The 15,092-nt window shown below is 45.9% G+C and overlaps 1 protein-coding gene across 8 annotated transcripts in view; it reads left to right on the forward strand.

Moving 5' to 3' along the window:
• Positions 1-4,737: 4,737 nt before the first annotated feature.
• The window catches only part of AATF (apoptosis antagonizing transcription factor), a 59,936-nt gene continuing 49,581 nt past the window's right edge, over positions 4,738-15,092 (forward strand). For all 8 annotated transcript variants that reach the window (XR_012625774.1, XR_012625771.1, XR_012625770.1 and 5 more), the window contains exons 1-4: positions 4,738-4,833; positions 7,305-7,493; positions 8,126-8,551; positions 9,213-9,350. Coding sequence is in view for 2 of the 8 variants with exons in the window: in XM_074845430.1 (XP_074701531.1) it covers positions 4,749-4,833; positions 7,305-7,493; positions 8,126-8,551; positions 9,213-9,350 (838 nt within the window). In the remaining 6 variants the exon portion in view is untranslated. The remainder of the gene's footprint in view (positions 4,834-7,304; positions 7,494-8,125; positions 8,552-9,212; positions 9,351-15,092) is intronic.

The following is a 15,092-nucleotide window of genomic DNA, read 5'->3' on the forward strand; positions in this document are numbered from 1 at the left end:
TGAGGCACGTCGCTGGTTTTACTGTGTGTATCGTGGTCCGGTTCTCGGAGAATCCCCTCGGCCCTCTGTGTGATCCTCCGTGGGGACGAGGGGCACAACTGGTCTCTCCCAAGTCTTCTGTTACAGGCTGTCTTCAAATTCAGGAATAGCTCCATTCTGAGGACATTTGGTGCACTGTTCAGAGAGCATTTTTGGCAACCCTAAGAATGAGATTTTTTTTCCTGATTGGTTTTAATACGAGCTTGCTTCCTGCAGAATCTGAACCTTTAAAGAGGCTGACGGTCTCTGTCTCACGTGGCTTGGAATGAAACCCTTAGCTCTGCTAATCGAGGAAGCCGGAGTTTGCAGGACAGGTCTAGTGGGATTTTGTTGAGAGGTCTCTATATGGTGCGAGAAGCGTCGCGCGGCGCAGCCTGTAAACGTGAGCTGGAGAATCCCCCCCCGACTCCTACCGAGCTGGGGCGAGGCGCAGGCCGAGGTGCTGCGGTGAACTGCCGGGAGCGACGCTGACGGCAAACGCTGCCTTGCGTGGTCGTGCTTTGCCTCTCGAGAATAGCTGTGTGCTGGCGTTCCTGCGACGGGGGAGTGCGCACGGGGGGGTTTGCACGGGGAGATTTTTTGTGTGGATGAAAAATAGATTTTTTGCTCCGTCTAAAAAGAAAAGAGGTTTTCTTCTGGTTTTTAAATTGTCTCTGGGTGGCCTTTAACATTCTTATCCGCTGGAAGCATCTTTAGGCTGTGCATCTATCCAGACACACTATTTCATTATATTTGTAGATGTAAGAACCATTAAGGGTTGATTAGATCTTTAAAACAATTGTGCTTTTTGAATGAGTGATGGGTTAGGAATATCAGAAATACTCAAGTAAATAAAAACACAGAAGAAAAATAGTAATAAATATTTATAAGGAGTATGTTTTTTTTATGTACATAATCTAAATTTCCAGTTATGTAATTTGTTTTAGTGGATAGGTTTTATGTGTGCTCCTTCCTGCTTCTCCCCAATTTTTTTCTCTTCTCTCTTTTTCACTGACAAATTGTGTTGCTGATTTAAAAAGAAAATCTTAAAATGAAATAGTATGACTGAAATGAAAAAGGTTGGTTTGGGAAATTACATTTGCTAGCCAAAGTGTTGGAAAGATAAGCTCAGCTCCGGCTTGTAGCTATTTTTGGACAGCACGCAGTCCTCGGTATATGGGTCAAATTCTGCCGTTGATAATGCAATTCAATTAAATTCAGTAGACGCGACTGTGGCGCGTGTAATTCCCGTGGATCTCCATGGGAATCCCGTCGCAGATGGGTGCCTGCAGCCCACCTCGCTCCCACCGCGCCGCTCACCGAGCGCCGGGCGCTGCTGAACGCGGGTTGCGCAGGCGAGCAGCGAATTCCTCGGTGGCGGTGTCTGAATGGCTTTACGTTTCTGACACGTTTATTTATATATTTAAGTAAAGAAATGCTCTGAAAAATGGATTTGTATTAATAACCCGTAATTCTACAGACACACAAGGATGATACGGTCTTTCACTGCCAAAGCTACCATCTAATCTGACAATTTCCTAAAAGATGACAAGCTCCACAAATACACGGGAGCAAAAGAAGCTGAGTGTGAGAAATTAAAAGTGCTTTTTTGTAGCACAGACTATTCAAAATTCACTTGTTTATCTGCTCTGTGTTTAGGGTGTTCTTTCCATTTTAGCAAATAAGCATGTAAATAAAAAGTAAAATTAAGAGGAAAAATGCCAAAGAAATTATGTCAGTGAGTTTGATGGCTTCTGCTTATAGTTTATAAACAGGCAGAGGGTTTTACAGAACATACCGTGATGCATAAACAGGCTTTCATGACCGTCTTAAATTAAAATGTACTGATATCATTTTTGTACAAATATTCCCCCGCATGATTATGAGTCCAAACCGCGGCAGCGTGGTTTGAGGGCACGTGAACCAGAAATTAAAACCGAGCCTGAGCGTCTGATTTAATTACCCTGCTAAGTGAAAGGCGAAAGAGCGAGAATAAACAGCAAAGGAGGAGACTCTGTTGGTGAAATATTTTAGCAATCCACGTCTTTCATGCGCTGCATTTTCCGTTTGATGTTGGTTTATACTGTGAATCTCCTTATCAAAAATTGTGAATGAACAGCTCCTGCAGCCGTTTGAGGGCTGGTCAGTGGAGCTGAGGTAACCTGAGCAAGTCCCAGCGTGCGGGGGGCTCCCCCCTTCTCCCCGCACCCCCACGCAGGGGAAGGCGTGAGCCACGCACACGTCTGAGCGTCGGGTGCTTTTCCCCCTTCACGTTTGTTTTGCACAGGTGTAAGTGACGGATGCAGGACGGGAAAGAAACAGGTCTATAAGCTCTGACAGAACCCCGCAAGTTTGCAGTTGTACATACGTGGATTTTAATGCATTGCTGGGTCGGGGATTTATACTGAACAATTGTCCCATTAGTCTCGGTGGGTGAAATCCTGATCTCACTGGCTTGAGTGGCAAAAACGCTGTCGACTCCAAGAAGCCCATTTTTTACTCCAACTCACCGTGGTTTTTAGTAATTATATTGGGTATGTTTTATTTAACTATCACTAAAAGCCTCTCTCCCTTTATTAACAGGGCTATTTATTATTTCGTAGGTTAGAGAACAACCCTTTTTCACTCTGAATGGGTGCATACATTTGAAAATGCTGTAATGCAGGGGCATCTTGGCACTAGTTCTCTGGTTAGGTGAGTGGTTGGTTACTCCTAAGTAACTGTTCAGGTTAAGCGCTTGTTTCTGCTACTTAATCCTCTATAGATTTATTTCTCCAGGCTCCTCCCTTGGTTTATAATGGCATCTTTTACTCTGGAAACAAAATACCTACAAACTCAAATGAAAAAAAAAAAAACAGAAGCAAAGCCAGGGAAGACATACTGTACACATCTCCTATTTTATAAGTTTCCCATTTTATAAAACCATGTCTTAGTAAAAAAAAAAAAAAGAATAGCAGTGCTTAATCTTACATAGCTGGAGCAATGGCAAACCCACGTAATATATAATACAGAGCATTATAGCTGTCAATCATGCCATGATAAAATAAATACAAACTACAAAATAAAGTTGAAATAGGATTGAAATACTCAACAGCATAAAATCCAAGGGCTTTGTTTGCAATGAAAATGTGCATTTTCAGTAAACAGCAGTTTTTATAGAAATGGAACTGTGTATCGTCTTCACAGTACACAATGTCACGCAGTTTTATAGGCAGAGTCACAGGGTCTCTGGGAAGGGGGTGTGAGATGGTTGGGTTTTTCCCAGTCATTGCCTCTCAGGACCCCCAAGCCCCCATCCGAAGTTGGTGGGTAGCAGCAAACCGCCGCGGCTGCTGGAGGAAAATAGTAATTAATGATATTCCTCTGCCCTCTGTAGGAGAATTGCCTGCACTGAACACTGCTGGGGGGAATGCAGCCGGATCCCGGCCCAGCGCTGCCGCCTGGTCCGCACCTTCCTGCCTTCTCATTAAAAAGCATGGCTGGATTAATTTTTATAGCATTTAAAAGCAGATAAGGAGTGGGGAAGAGTCTTATGTTGACAAGAAGGGGATGAGCAAGCAGCCTACGCAATTTGTCTCCGAGCTAGGGCTCGAGCCGGGTACCCAGCTCAAGTTTGCACCTTGCAAAATCTCAGTGCTGCTTGTGGAAAGCCCAAATCCTGACCTCCTGAAGCTGCTCATTGTGAAAAGCCCAAATCCTGATCCCTATACCTGTTCACTGCGGGGTCTGAAGTCCAGACCTACCTCTGCAACTCAGATTTGAGATGCTGGTTTGGGTCCCTGCTCCCTTGTAACAAAATATGTGCCAACTGGTACTGCCATTCCCCAATCCCAGGTCTAACCTTGTGTTTTGGGGCCACCTCACCCCAAAAGCACCCCGGAGATGCTGTCAGCGGGCAAACCCGAAAGAGCCGGGTTTTGTTAACGCTGGCAGCAGGTCACTTCGGCATTGCTTTGCTGCTGCTTCTAGGCCAGAGTTGGGCAAAAGCACCCCAGGAGCTTTGGTGCTGGTATGGATTCACTGAGGTTGGTGTAAATCTGGTGTAAGGATCCACCTGGTGTAAATCTATCTGTGTGCAAGGACTGGGGTCTAATCAGAGAACCCACCTTTCAGCTCTGCTGTCAGAGGGACCCTGGCTTCAACAGAGGCCACAAAACGTTTAACAGACAGGACAAGAACAGAATTAATTCAGTTCTGAGCAGCTAGTGGTGCTAAAAAAGTGCAATAGCGACTTAAATAAATAGTTGTAATATTTTGCGTTGTATAATAGGACTTTTGCTTTTATGCCGCTGTTATCCCAGTGCTGCTCAGCTTCAGGGCACAGGGCAAACTCCAGTTCTCACAACCCCGATATAACAATTGTCCTTATGGCCCCGGTAACGATGGGGGGACCGGGACAGGCAGCCCTGCCCGGCTCGGCCTGCCTGGATCGCTGGGGCTATTTCCATTTCTATTATTCCCGGCCGCGCACCCGGCGCACCTCAGCCCGGACGCACCCCGGACAAAGGGCGGACACTCGCGAAGCCCCGAGACGCGCTGGGCCGGCTCCCCTCGCCCCGCGGCGACTGCTCGCCCCGGCTGCGGGTCCGGCCACCGGCACTCGCCCCGACGGGCGGGCACTAGGACCCGGCCCGGCCCACGGCTCCGCTGGCCCCGCCCCAGGGCACGCCCCCGCCCCGCTCCGCCCCGCGGCCCCGCCCTCTGCCTCCTTCCCGCCCTCCCGCGAGAAGATGGCGGCGCCCTTAGCGCGGCAGCTGGAGGAGCTGCTCAACCCCCGGCCCAGCTTCCGCGACCCCGAGGACGACGCGGAGGAAGGTGAGGGAGGGTCGGGAGGAGGGTTTAATACCCGCGGCTGGCGGGGGCGGGATGGGGAGGGCCGGGCGCTGCTGGACCGGCCGCACGTGGTGTCGCAGTGGGCCGCCGCCTCCGCGGGGGAGGCTCGGCCCAGGCCTGGGCGCCCTCAGCCCCGCTGGGCTCCTCGGTCTCCCCCAGCCGCGGGCGGAGGTCGGTTCTCCCCGCTGTGCCCTCAGCCCTGGGCGGCCCCTCAGCGAGCGGTGCTCAGCCCGCCGCGCCTCAGGGGCCGGCGTTACCTCAGGAGCGGGGTCACCTCAGGGGCCGGCGTTGCCTCGGGGGCCGGGGTTACCTCAGGAGCGGGGTTGCCTCAGGGGCCGGCGTTGCCTCCAGGAGCGGGGTTACCTCGGTGTCCGGGACTGAAGTTACCTCATGGCGGCCCGGCCGGGGCTGGCCCGGTGCAGGCCCCGCCACAGGTTGGAGCCACGCTGGGAAGTGGATCCGGCTGGAAATCTCCAGAAAAAAGAGCCATAAAAGCGCAGCGTCGGGGCAGAACTGCTTCCTCTGGCCGTGAAGCGTGGCTGTGGGGGCGGGGAGGGGGCTCGGCGGGCGCGGTGGCTGGTGACACCCCTCTCCGGTGCTCAGAGCAGGCCGCAGTGTGCTGTGCAGGTCTTGTTTGATGCTTACCAGGGACCAATTATCAATTTGTATTTTTATCAAGCTCTTTTTTGCCTTAATGGTGATTTGGGAGGCATTCCTCCCCTTCCCCATGACATGTGGGTGGCGGTGTCATCTTCTAAGTTTCCAGGCTGGTGCCTGCCGTTGCCTTGACCTACCCTCTGCAGAGCAGGGTCTCCCCACTGGCCAGTAGACCAGCTAAGCCGTAGGGCAGGATTGGTCTGTAGGGCACGTCTGGCATGCTGTTCCTGCACTCACCTCTTGAGATAGCGACTTAACCGTCACCCACCGATCGCAGTTGGCTTTCGGACGTACTAGGCACCAGTCACGGTAAACGTTGTGCCAGCTAGCCCGGTTCTTCTGTACAGTGATGTGAGAGCAGTAGTATCTTGTAAGCAGCATCTTAGTAACCATTGAGGAAACAGATGTAGTCAGCAGAGGTGTTTTCCCGTTTTAGTAATCATTATTTCATTTCAGACTTCATACTTTAGTGGTGCCAAGGCTGAGAATGCTGGAAGATCTGTAGAGTGCTGCAGCTCAATCTGCATCTGCCCCTCTTGCCCAGTCGTTCCTTGGTGCCGAGCATCTTGCCATCCTCTTGTAGCTGGAGTGACTATATTTAGACCTAATGTTGTTGCTTTGGTTATGAGCAGCAGATTTTTTTTGCTTCCCCCCTGCCTCAAGTAAACACTGTGTGTGAGGCATTAACATTTCCAAACACACATTAAAAGAGCACTTAGCGATGTTCAGCCAGTTGGATCACTCAATTGGTTGAACAAAGCTAACCCTGTAATTTTGCATACAGGGTGTCTTGCACATGAATGAAAATAGGGAGGGAGTGTGGTATGATGTGTTCTCTTTGCTGAACTGCTCCGTTCAGTGTCCTGGAGAAGATGGGTATGAAAGAGAGTAACAACCATAGTGAAATGATTTTCTTTGTTTAGCCATTGTGAAATGTTGACGCATTTATGTGGCTCATATATATAGCAGGAGGGCAAAGTGCATCTGAATTGCAGTTTTCCTCATTTCATCATGAAGTGAGTGAAGGGATTCCAGCTTTACTGAGCCCTCCACCCAGAGGACTACGCTTCTTGTGAGACCCTCATGATCTGTGTTAGGGCTTGGGTAGGCTTCTTTTGTCTAGTGTTTTGTGGGGGTTCTCTAAAATAAAGAAGAGGCAGGGAAGAAAGTGTGGATGTAGGCAGTGTTCATTCAAAAATAATAGTTCAACAGGATCTTTCTGGAATTTGTTAAGAAACACTGATCTCTGCATTGCAGTGAGCCCTGTGGTACCAAACCTGTATATGGAGAAGTCCAGAGTATTGAGGGGGGAGTTGGCATTGGTCAGTTCATGTTACAGCTCCCTTCTTCCTGCAGAGGTTAACCTGGCAGCTGGGAGAACACCTCTGGCTGCAGAGAAGTCACAGGATGTTTTCTGAAAAATACCCTTGGAGCTCTTCTCTATTCTGCCAGACCTTAGGTATTACTTAGTAGTTCCTAGGCAGGACTGGTACTGATCTACACTAAACCCAGCTCTGAGGTTTTTTCTCCACCTTTGATTCCTCAGCAACCTTTTCCCCCTTTGCAGAAAATTAGTGTACTGGCTTTCCTTCACCAGGCAGGAAGAGCCTTGCTCCCTCTCAAAGCCTAAAAGCCAGACTCTTACGTGAGGCCATGTCGCCATCCCGCTCACCTTTGCAGTGTATTTTTGTTTGTAGAGCATGAGGAGTTTCCCATGGCCCCTTCCTGCAACTAGTTCTTCCAGTCTGAAATTCAGTTCAGTTTAGACATCCCTCCCTTCTTCTTCTTCCCCACAGCTACGGTTGCTAAAGTGATTGACAAATTTGAGGATGAAACTGCAGATGACATTTTCCCTGTTGGCGATATACGAAAAAAAGCTTCAGCCTCTCTCTTGGAAGTTGATAAAAGGTACAGTGGAAAAGCTACATCTCGCAAAGCTCTGCAAGAAGAACTCTGGGGAGATGCTCTGTCTGAAGAAGGGTCTGGTAAGAAATCTCCTTTCTTTCTCCTTTTCACTAGACCGCTCAAAATGTGATGTTAGCATGTTAACTGAGCTAGTGCCATCTGAACTGAGATGACAAACTTCAGGGCTGTTACAGGGCAGTAAACAGATCCAGTTAAGTTGGACATCTTCCTGAAATTCAGGCCATATTTTTTGGGAAGGGGAAATCCCAGAGAGGAGGTCACTTCTACAGATTGAGGGAAGAGCATGACTAAGTGTGAGGTGAGGTTCAGTGCACTGACTGCATGTTGTGTGGAGGAAAAGAAACAGCTCTCTTTTTTAGGCCAGTATATCTCAGGGACAGCAAGTATATACAGATTCTTATTTTAAAAATGCATATAGCACATTCTGACCACCTTGTTTGCTTATCATGTCATTGTTTCCTGGGAAAGCTGAGCCATGGATCTAACCATGGCTGCAGAAAATGTGAGCTGAGAACTTTTTGTGGATTTGGCCTTGTGTTTCCATTATTTAGCCAAAGCAGAGTAACTTCATACACAGATGAAATGGAGTTTGGAGCTCAAACAGCCCAAACCTGTAGCTATTGATGATGCACACTGCAAAGTGGCACATTTTTCTGGTGAGTAAATAACTTTTTTCTCTTTTAATTATTAGCTGAAGAAGCATTAGAGGAGTGGTACAGCGGCAGTGAAGATTCAGACGAGACTGAGAGCTTAGGCAGAGAAACAAAGGAGAAGCCCAGCAGTGCTGGCAGTGACCAGGAGGATGACTTGGAAGACGATGAAGAGACAGATCTGTCTGTCAAGGCCAAGGCACCAAAGTTCAGTTTCCAGAACATCACAGACTTTGAGAAATTTACAGAGGGGATGGACGATGTAGGAAGCAGTGAGAGGGAAGATGATGGTGACGATGATGATGCCAGCATGGAAGAAGGAAGTGATGAGGAGGAATGTGGGAGTGAAACCCATGACAATATAAAGGAAACCAAAGACAGCGAAGATGATGGGGGGATGATGACATTCTCAAAAAGACAAGAGACTGAAGAAGTAGAAAAAGGAATAGCTGTGAAGAACCAGTTAGGTTTGTGCATGTTTGCTTTGTATTTTGACCAGATTTCCACCTTGCTGACACTGTAGAAACCAGCCATGTTAGGAACCATTTCAGCACGTTAACATGCTGTTAGCATACTGCACGTGCGTGCTACAGCAGCCCTGGTGATTTGCAAATGTTCTGCCAAATCTGCTATGCAAGCTGGTGTCACTGCTGCTACGAAATCTCGTGTTATGAAGCGTATTTATCCACTGGCTTAATTGAGCCATTATTGAATATACTTGTAGTGTTGGTGGGGATGGGGACTTCCCACGGTAGAGCCGTGCAGCAATGGTGATACCACTGCTGTTTCTTTCCAAAATGTAATGCCAAATGCAATTTCTTCCTATCTGTCCTATGAAACTATCAGACCTCCATTTGCAGAATGTCTTTTTAAACAGTAAAGTGAAGGGATGACTTGTTTTGTGGATCACAGAATTGCAGTCAGGATCATAGGCTGGGATGCTGCTTTGTCCAGAGACACTCTGTGGTACAAATTTTGTGCTGGGTCAGTGCATGCAAAAGATTTGTCCCGACCAGCAGCCATGTAGCACAAAGGGGAGGGCTGGTGCGGTTAAGTCAACAGCTCCTTCACAAGGAGCAAGGGCTTTGGCTTGCTAAGTAATTGTTTTATTTTCTCTTTGTTATGAAGCATTGTGGGATCAACTGTTGGAAGGGAGAATCAAGATGCAGAAGGCACTTGTAACAGTCAACCGACTTCCACAGCCGGATGCTTACCCAATCTTCAGAAAGGAAGGTGGACAAGAATTTGACAGCGCTGTCCAGAACTGTAAGAATTCTTCAATATTTTTACTTTGGGTAGGCTGTGCTGTAGCCAGTATGTTTTGCCCATGTGGGGAAGTGTTAATGGGAAAGTGAGGGCTTGGAGTTGCATCTGTGTGTAGGATTAGCTGTTGGTTTGTATGGCCTTAATCATTAGGTACTGTGCAAACAGAAACTGAAACCTGTTTCCTACCTCAGACAAAGAAAATGTCTCCTCTCCCGCATGTCTGTCTAAGCCCAGGTGATCTCAGCTGGTGGCCTGTCCTCACGTAACGTTGGTAAGCCGCAGCTCAGGTCCTGCTGCTGTTTCTAGTTCATGTGGGGATTGAAGTTTGCTTATCAAATTTAAGTTTCATGCTGTATCTTAGAAACAGTTGCTTTGGTTATTGCTGTTTGGTGCAGAGTTGGGATGCCTCTTTGTCCAGAGATGCCTTCTGGTACCAGTTTTGTGCTGGGTCAGTGAATGCAAAGGTTTGCCGTAACCAGGAGTAATGTAGCACAAAGGGGAGGGCCTGTGCTGTTAAGGCAACAGCAAATATCTTTAGAGCTTGGAGCTGCTTCATCTGTTTATTTCTTGAGATCACTGTTAACGATACTGCTCTGATGAGATTTGTAGTAGATTCTCCAAGATGGCAAATACAGTGTGCACGCTCCAGTGGATAAGTGCAAAGTACTCAACTTCAGTATGTGAGGATTGGACACCCTTTTTACTGGCCTTAAGGTAAATGCACAGGGAGATAAAATGTCTGGTGTGTTATCCTTGAGGATAAATACGAACTACTGCAAGTATCAGTTGGTGTCCATTTCTCCCTGAGATGTTTGTTGTTTTCTGTCAGAAACCATACAGATGACAATGTTTATACACAGATTGTTCTTTTTTCTTATCCCTCTAATCAGAAATTAGTGAACTTCACAGGACATTCTTCCAGTGATTTTTGAATAATAAAGATAAGCCCAGTCACATTTTAAAGCTTGCCAGGTTGGTTATCCCTTTCACTTCTATTTCTTCTTCCCCAGTCTTAAGATACTGCTCACTTTCCAGAACGTTTGAGCTCCGTAGGTGAGCAGCCCTGGAGGGTCCCTTAGGTGATGAAGCAGTCAGTGGAAACACGGCAGTGGTGTCTCCAGCCGTCCGTGCTAACGGCAGTGAGAGCAGTTGAACCGCCGGGTTTGCCGTGGCCGTTCGGCCACATGATGTGCTGGTTTGTATGTGCTCTGGTGATACCTGCGTGTGGAGAAGTTGTGTCCTGGGCTGGCACAAGTCAGCTTAAAACTGGATTAGGAACTTTCACCGTCATTGAACTTGACCCTGAATCTTGCCCCCACACCAAATTTTCACTGTCATCTTATGGCTTATGCCTGGTCTGAACATGGTAGCTAATCAGCTTATCTGGAGTTCCAGCAGGTGAGATACTTTATATTTTCAAGTTAGCTCCGCTGCTTTAAATGAAGTGATTAAGGAAAAAAAAAAGGCGAACTCCCAACAATACTAAGCTGACCTTTCTGTGAAATACATGTTATTAATGTATTTAATGAGATGCATTACAAACTGCACCGAGCACCATGTTTCATTACAGGTCTAAAATGCAATATCATTAAAGACCTTTAACAGAAACAATGGTTGACATTTTGATATTTCCCATAAGCAAAATACATCCAAGACCACGGAGTATAATACTGTACACAGTACAGCAGGGAGGCTAATCTTTCAGTTGTCCAGAACACTAAAGGAAAACCCACTGTTAATAACTGCTCAGTGATTCCCTCCACACCCTCTTCCTATAATCTGGGCAGGACAGTTACAGGAGCATACTCTGATGTTCCTGAGAGCTTGGGTTTGTGTTCTCTAGCTCGTCTATGAAGACAGCAAGAAAATAAAGCTGGAGTGACCTGGCCAAAGTTAGCAGAGGAGGTGCTCAGACTGACAGATGGGAAGTAATGAATTTAGGAACATTCTGCTATTACTACACTTGTTTAGTGTTTTCTGGTGTTCTCTAAGGGACCAAATTTATATTCCTTTTTTTATTTCTATTTTTTTAAGATACAATCTGTAATTGTACAGTAAAGTAGGTTATAGTAAATAGTCATTTACCATGAGCTACAGTATTGTCCAGTGCAACTACCTTTCACTGCCCTGCAAAGATGCTCTTTCCAGAAATTGCAAAATGCCAAGCATGAAATAAGGAGTAAACTTTACATTAAGATCTTATGAAAGACTAGAGGTGTAGCTGGTGTTACGTGGCAAAGACCCATTTCTCTCTCACTTTGCTGTGTTGGGCCCTGGGAGAGGGATTTGTGTCTGATCAAGAGCTGGAGCTTTACCCCATTGGCAGTCTGAGCTGTGTTACATCTTTGCTCACGGAGCTTCTGCCTGGATAACAGGGCTGTGGCCTGTCCGTTCAGGAGGTGAAACTAAGTCCTTCCTGAAAATAGGCATGCTAATATAAAGTACTTTCATGAATTGATGCACCTTGATTTATGAGGGGAGGAAAAAAAATCTCACTTATTATAAATCAGCTTTCAATAAAACTCCTGATTTTTAGCTGATCAAGTGGTTTAGTGGCTTCTAGAAAAGTAAACTTTTTTACTTGATTCTGAACAGTGATGTAGTGGGCTGGGTAAACATTTCTGAACTCCTGAGTTCTCACCCCAGTTGTGTTACCAGCTTGTGGGTAGGATCCCATTCCCCAGAGAGGAAAAATGAGAAGAACTGGGCGTGAGTAAGTTTAAAGATGAGTGGAAGACAGGACTTTGTAAATACTGAATGTTGAGGTGATTTCATTGTACGTGATGCACTTCAGTCTTGGACAGCAGTTGGGATAATCATGACATTGACACTGTTTTGGACTGGATGATACTCTCCTTTCAGGGAAGGCTCTGCACTTCTTTCCAAATCCACAGAATAAATTTGGCATGCTTTCATCATCTTCATTGAATAGGAGGAAATGATTTGGTGTCCAAGTCGCACAAAGCAGTTGGTGCCAAAAATCCAGACTCTTGGTGCACACTGCAGCCTGCTGAAGGCAGGAGGGCCCAGAGGGTCTCAGCACCAGCCCTCTGACGCCCTGGACAAGTCCCTCACATCTCTTTGAAAGCTGCCCCAGAATGCTTGTGGTGATTTACCCCAAGGCCTTCCGTTGCTCATGAAATTTCTGCTCTGTGCTCACAGGGAGGATGAATTTTTTGAAATGGAAAGTGGTCCTTTGTATATTTGCCTCTTTGGTATCTCCCACTTGTGACAACCCTCTGTGCAGCCCATGGTGGTAGTGAAATTCCCTCGGGGTTTGAGTATAATTGTGTTAAAGAGTAGACAGCAATGCTCTATACATTCGCAGTTTTAAAGCCAAATCTGAGTGAAAATGGTAAGGTCATGCTTGTTTTCCAAATTTTGAGATTGGAGGTTGCAAAATCTCAAGTTTAATTTATTATTTTTGTAATCTTTTATGAAGTATTAAAAAAAAATACAACATGCTTTGGACAGTCTTGGATTCCTGAGATCTCAGGTTCTGGTGGATGATTTACTGCAAAATTGCTTATAAATTGAAGTAGAAAATGTTTTGCAGACCTGGCAGCTTTCAGGCTTCACACCCATTTGTCACCCAGCATTTCCCTTTGTGTATAGAACAAGAATTAATTAGGCTGCACTGCAGGAAAAGTTTATGGCCATAATTTATATAGGATGAATTTCTGTTTAAAGAGACAGCATTGCTTTGTTTGCACTGTCTTACTTTTTCTTTCTTTTTTTTTTAATCTTTAATTATATTCCAGATTTTTTTTTCTGTCACCCTTTTTACATACAAATTGGAGAACAAACTGTGGTCATGGAGCTCGTGTTTATTCCTGTTTTGCATCCACGGAGAAAGTCTGAGTGGCTTTTAATCCTGAAATCACAGTGGCTGCGCTCGGGATGCAGTGCAAATGTTTAACGTTTAATGCACTGCACACGTGAACTCCCACAGCTTACGTTTGTGAGGTGCTGCTGCCTGGAGTGGTCTGTTTCTCCAAGATACATTTGTATTCTCTTGCACCATATCTTCCAGTCCAGGGCTTGAGATGTTGCCTCTGTTTGGGGTCTTGCACGTTCAATTAATGTTTTTCATAATCAATGCAAGTCAGAATTTGCAATCTGCTCCTGATTTGCACATTAAAGAGACCCATTAATTAAAAATTCCAATCCCTGGCATGTTCCCGCAGGATCCTTGCATTATTTACATAGAAAAAGAGTGCAAGGTGCAAGTTTCTGTGCTGTGTCTCTGCACAGATTGCATGCCTGCCATTCATATTTCTATGTATGTTTTCAAGGAGGAGGAAGGTTAGAAGTGGATCTCATGCTAATGTCACCAAAAATTACCTCAAGGGCAAGAAAGAGCCAAAAAAGATGGAAGCGACATTAGTGAAGCCACATCCAGTGTCAGGAATTAAACAGTTCATAGGTTTGGGGCTTGTTATGTTAAATTTTGATTCATTGGCAAAAAAAACACAGCTAATTGAGGGGGCAGGGGGCAATAAGAGCTTTAAGAAATTATCTCTCTCAATCACCAAAGGCTGGAAGCTGTTGTATGTGCCCTGGGTAGCTGAGCTTCCCAATATGGTCATGCAGCTCTTTTGTTGCTATTTTAATTACTTTCTCTTTATAATTCTGGTTAAAAGTACTAAGCTGGGAATGTTTCAGTGACTAGTACTTTATGCTCCACAAAAAAAGCTGGGGATTCTAGCTTTTAAATAGTATAATGGGTTATTTTCAGTTTGTAGTTGGCGATGTGAGCGGTTAAAAACATGCAGAAACCCAGGTGAGGCTCTTGCAGAAGGCAGGATGCTGATGGAAATTGCAAGGCTGTAAAGGGAGGTGTAGTTGTATGTTTTCATATATATCTGCTTTCACCTTCCAAGAGTTCAGTAGGTCCCTGAAATGTAAACTACTGGCTGAATTTCTGTAGCGTTTTTTTGCTTTGACTCCCTCTGTCAGTGGATTAAGAGAAAATACCGGAATCCCACTTTCTATTCTTCAGCATAAGCTCAAGATAAGTTGCTTTGAAGAAATGGAGAAAATACTGGTTTTGGTAAAAGGTAGACATGCAGCGTCTGTAGGAATGGATTTTGTCACTGAGGGATCAAAAATGGGGACAACAAATATTAACTGATACTTATACTTTGTAGAGCTGTGGAGAAGTTATACAAAGGTTTGTGATCAATAAGAAAATAAACCTGCGTAAAGTGAATCAGATTAAAAAAATCAAATTAAATTCTCCACGTGCTCACAAGGCCGTTATCCCCAGCCCTGCCCGGGTTCTTCATGTTCTAGTGGAGCAGCAGCAGTGAGCTCTGCCTAGCAGCGGCCTGAACTTTTCAGCACAGTGCTTTCTCTGCTGCTAACAGACACAAAATTGTATACAGCTTTTTAAATTCTGCTGAAATTTGTGCATCTTTTCTCAACTCACAGTGATGTTTGAACTTTAATTTGTATTTTCTAGTCAACTCTACCTAATTTTCCTGATGGCTGTGATGTTGCTCTAGATGATTCATCCATGGACACTCTCTGTGGCCATGAGCTAGTGGCGTTGCGTCCATGCGCAGAATGCAATTCCTGTACTCCGTGTAGTCCGGGAGGTGTTTCCTCCATTGTACGACATTTCTATAGTATCCCCTTTGAAATCCCTCCAGAACAATTGTTGCGTTGGGCTCATTCACACAGAGGTGAGTTTGTATCAGAGACGGGGCGTTGCAGAGCGCTGCGGTTAGCACAGATGGG

This window comes from Strix aluco, chromosome 19 (assembly GCF_031877795.1).
Source record: "Strix aluco isolate bStrAlu1 chromosome 19, bStrAlu1.hap1, whole genome shotgun sequence".
Classification (NCBI taxonomy): domain Eukaryota; kingdom Metazoa; phylum Chordata; class Aves; order Strigiformes; family Strigidae; genus Strix; species Strix aluco.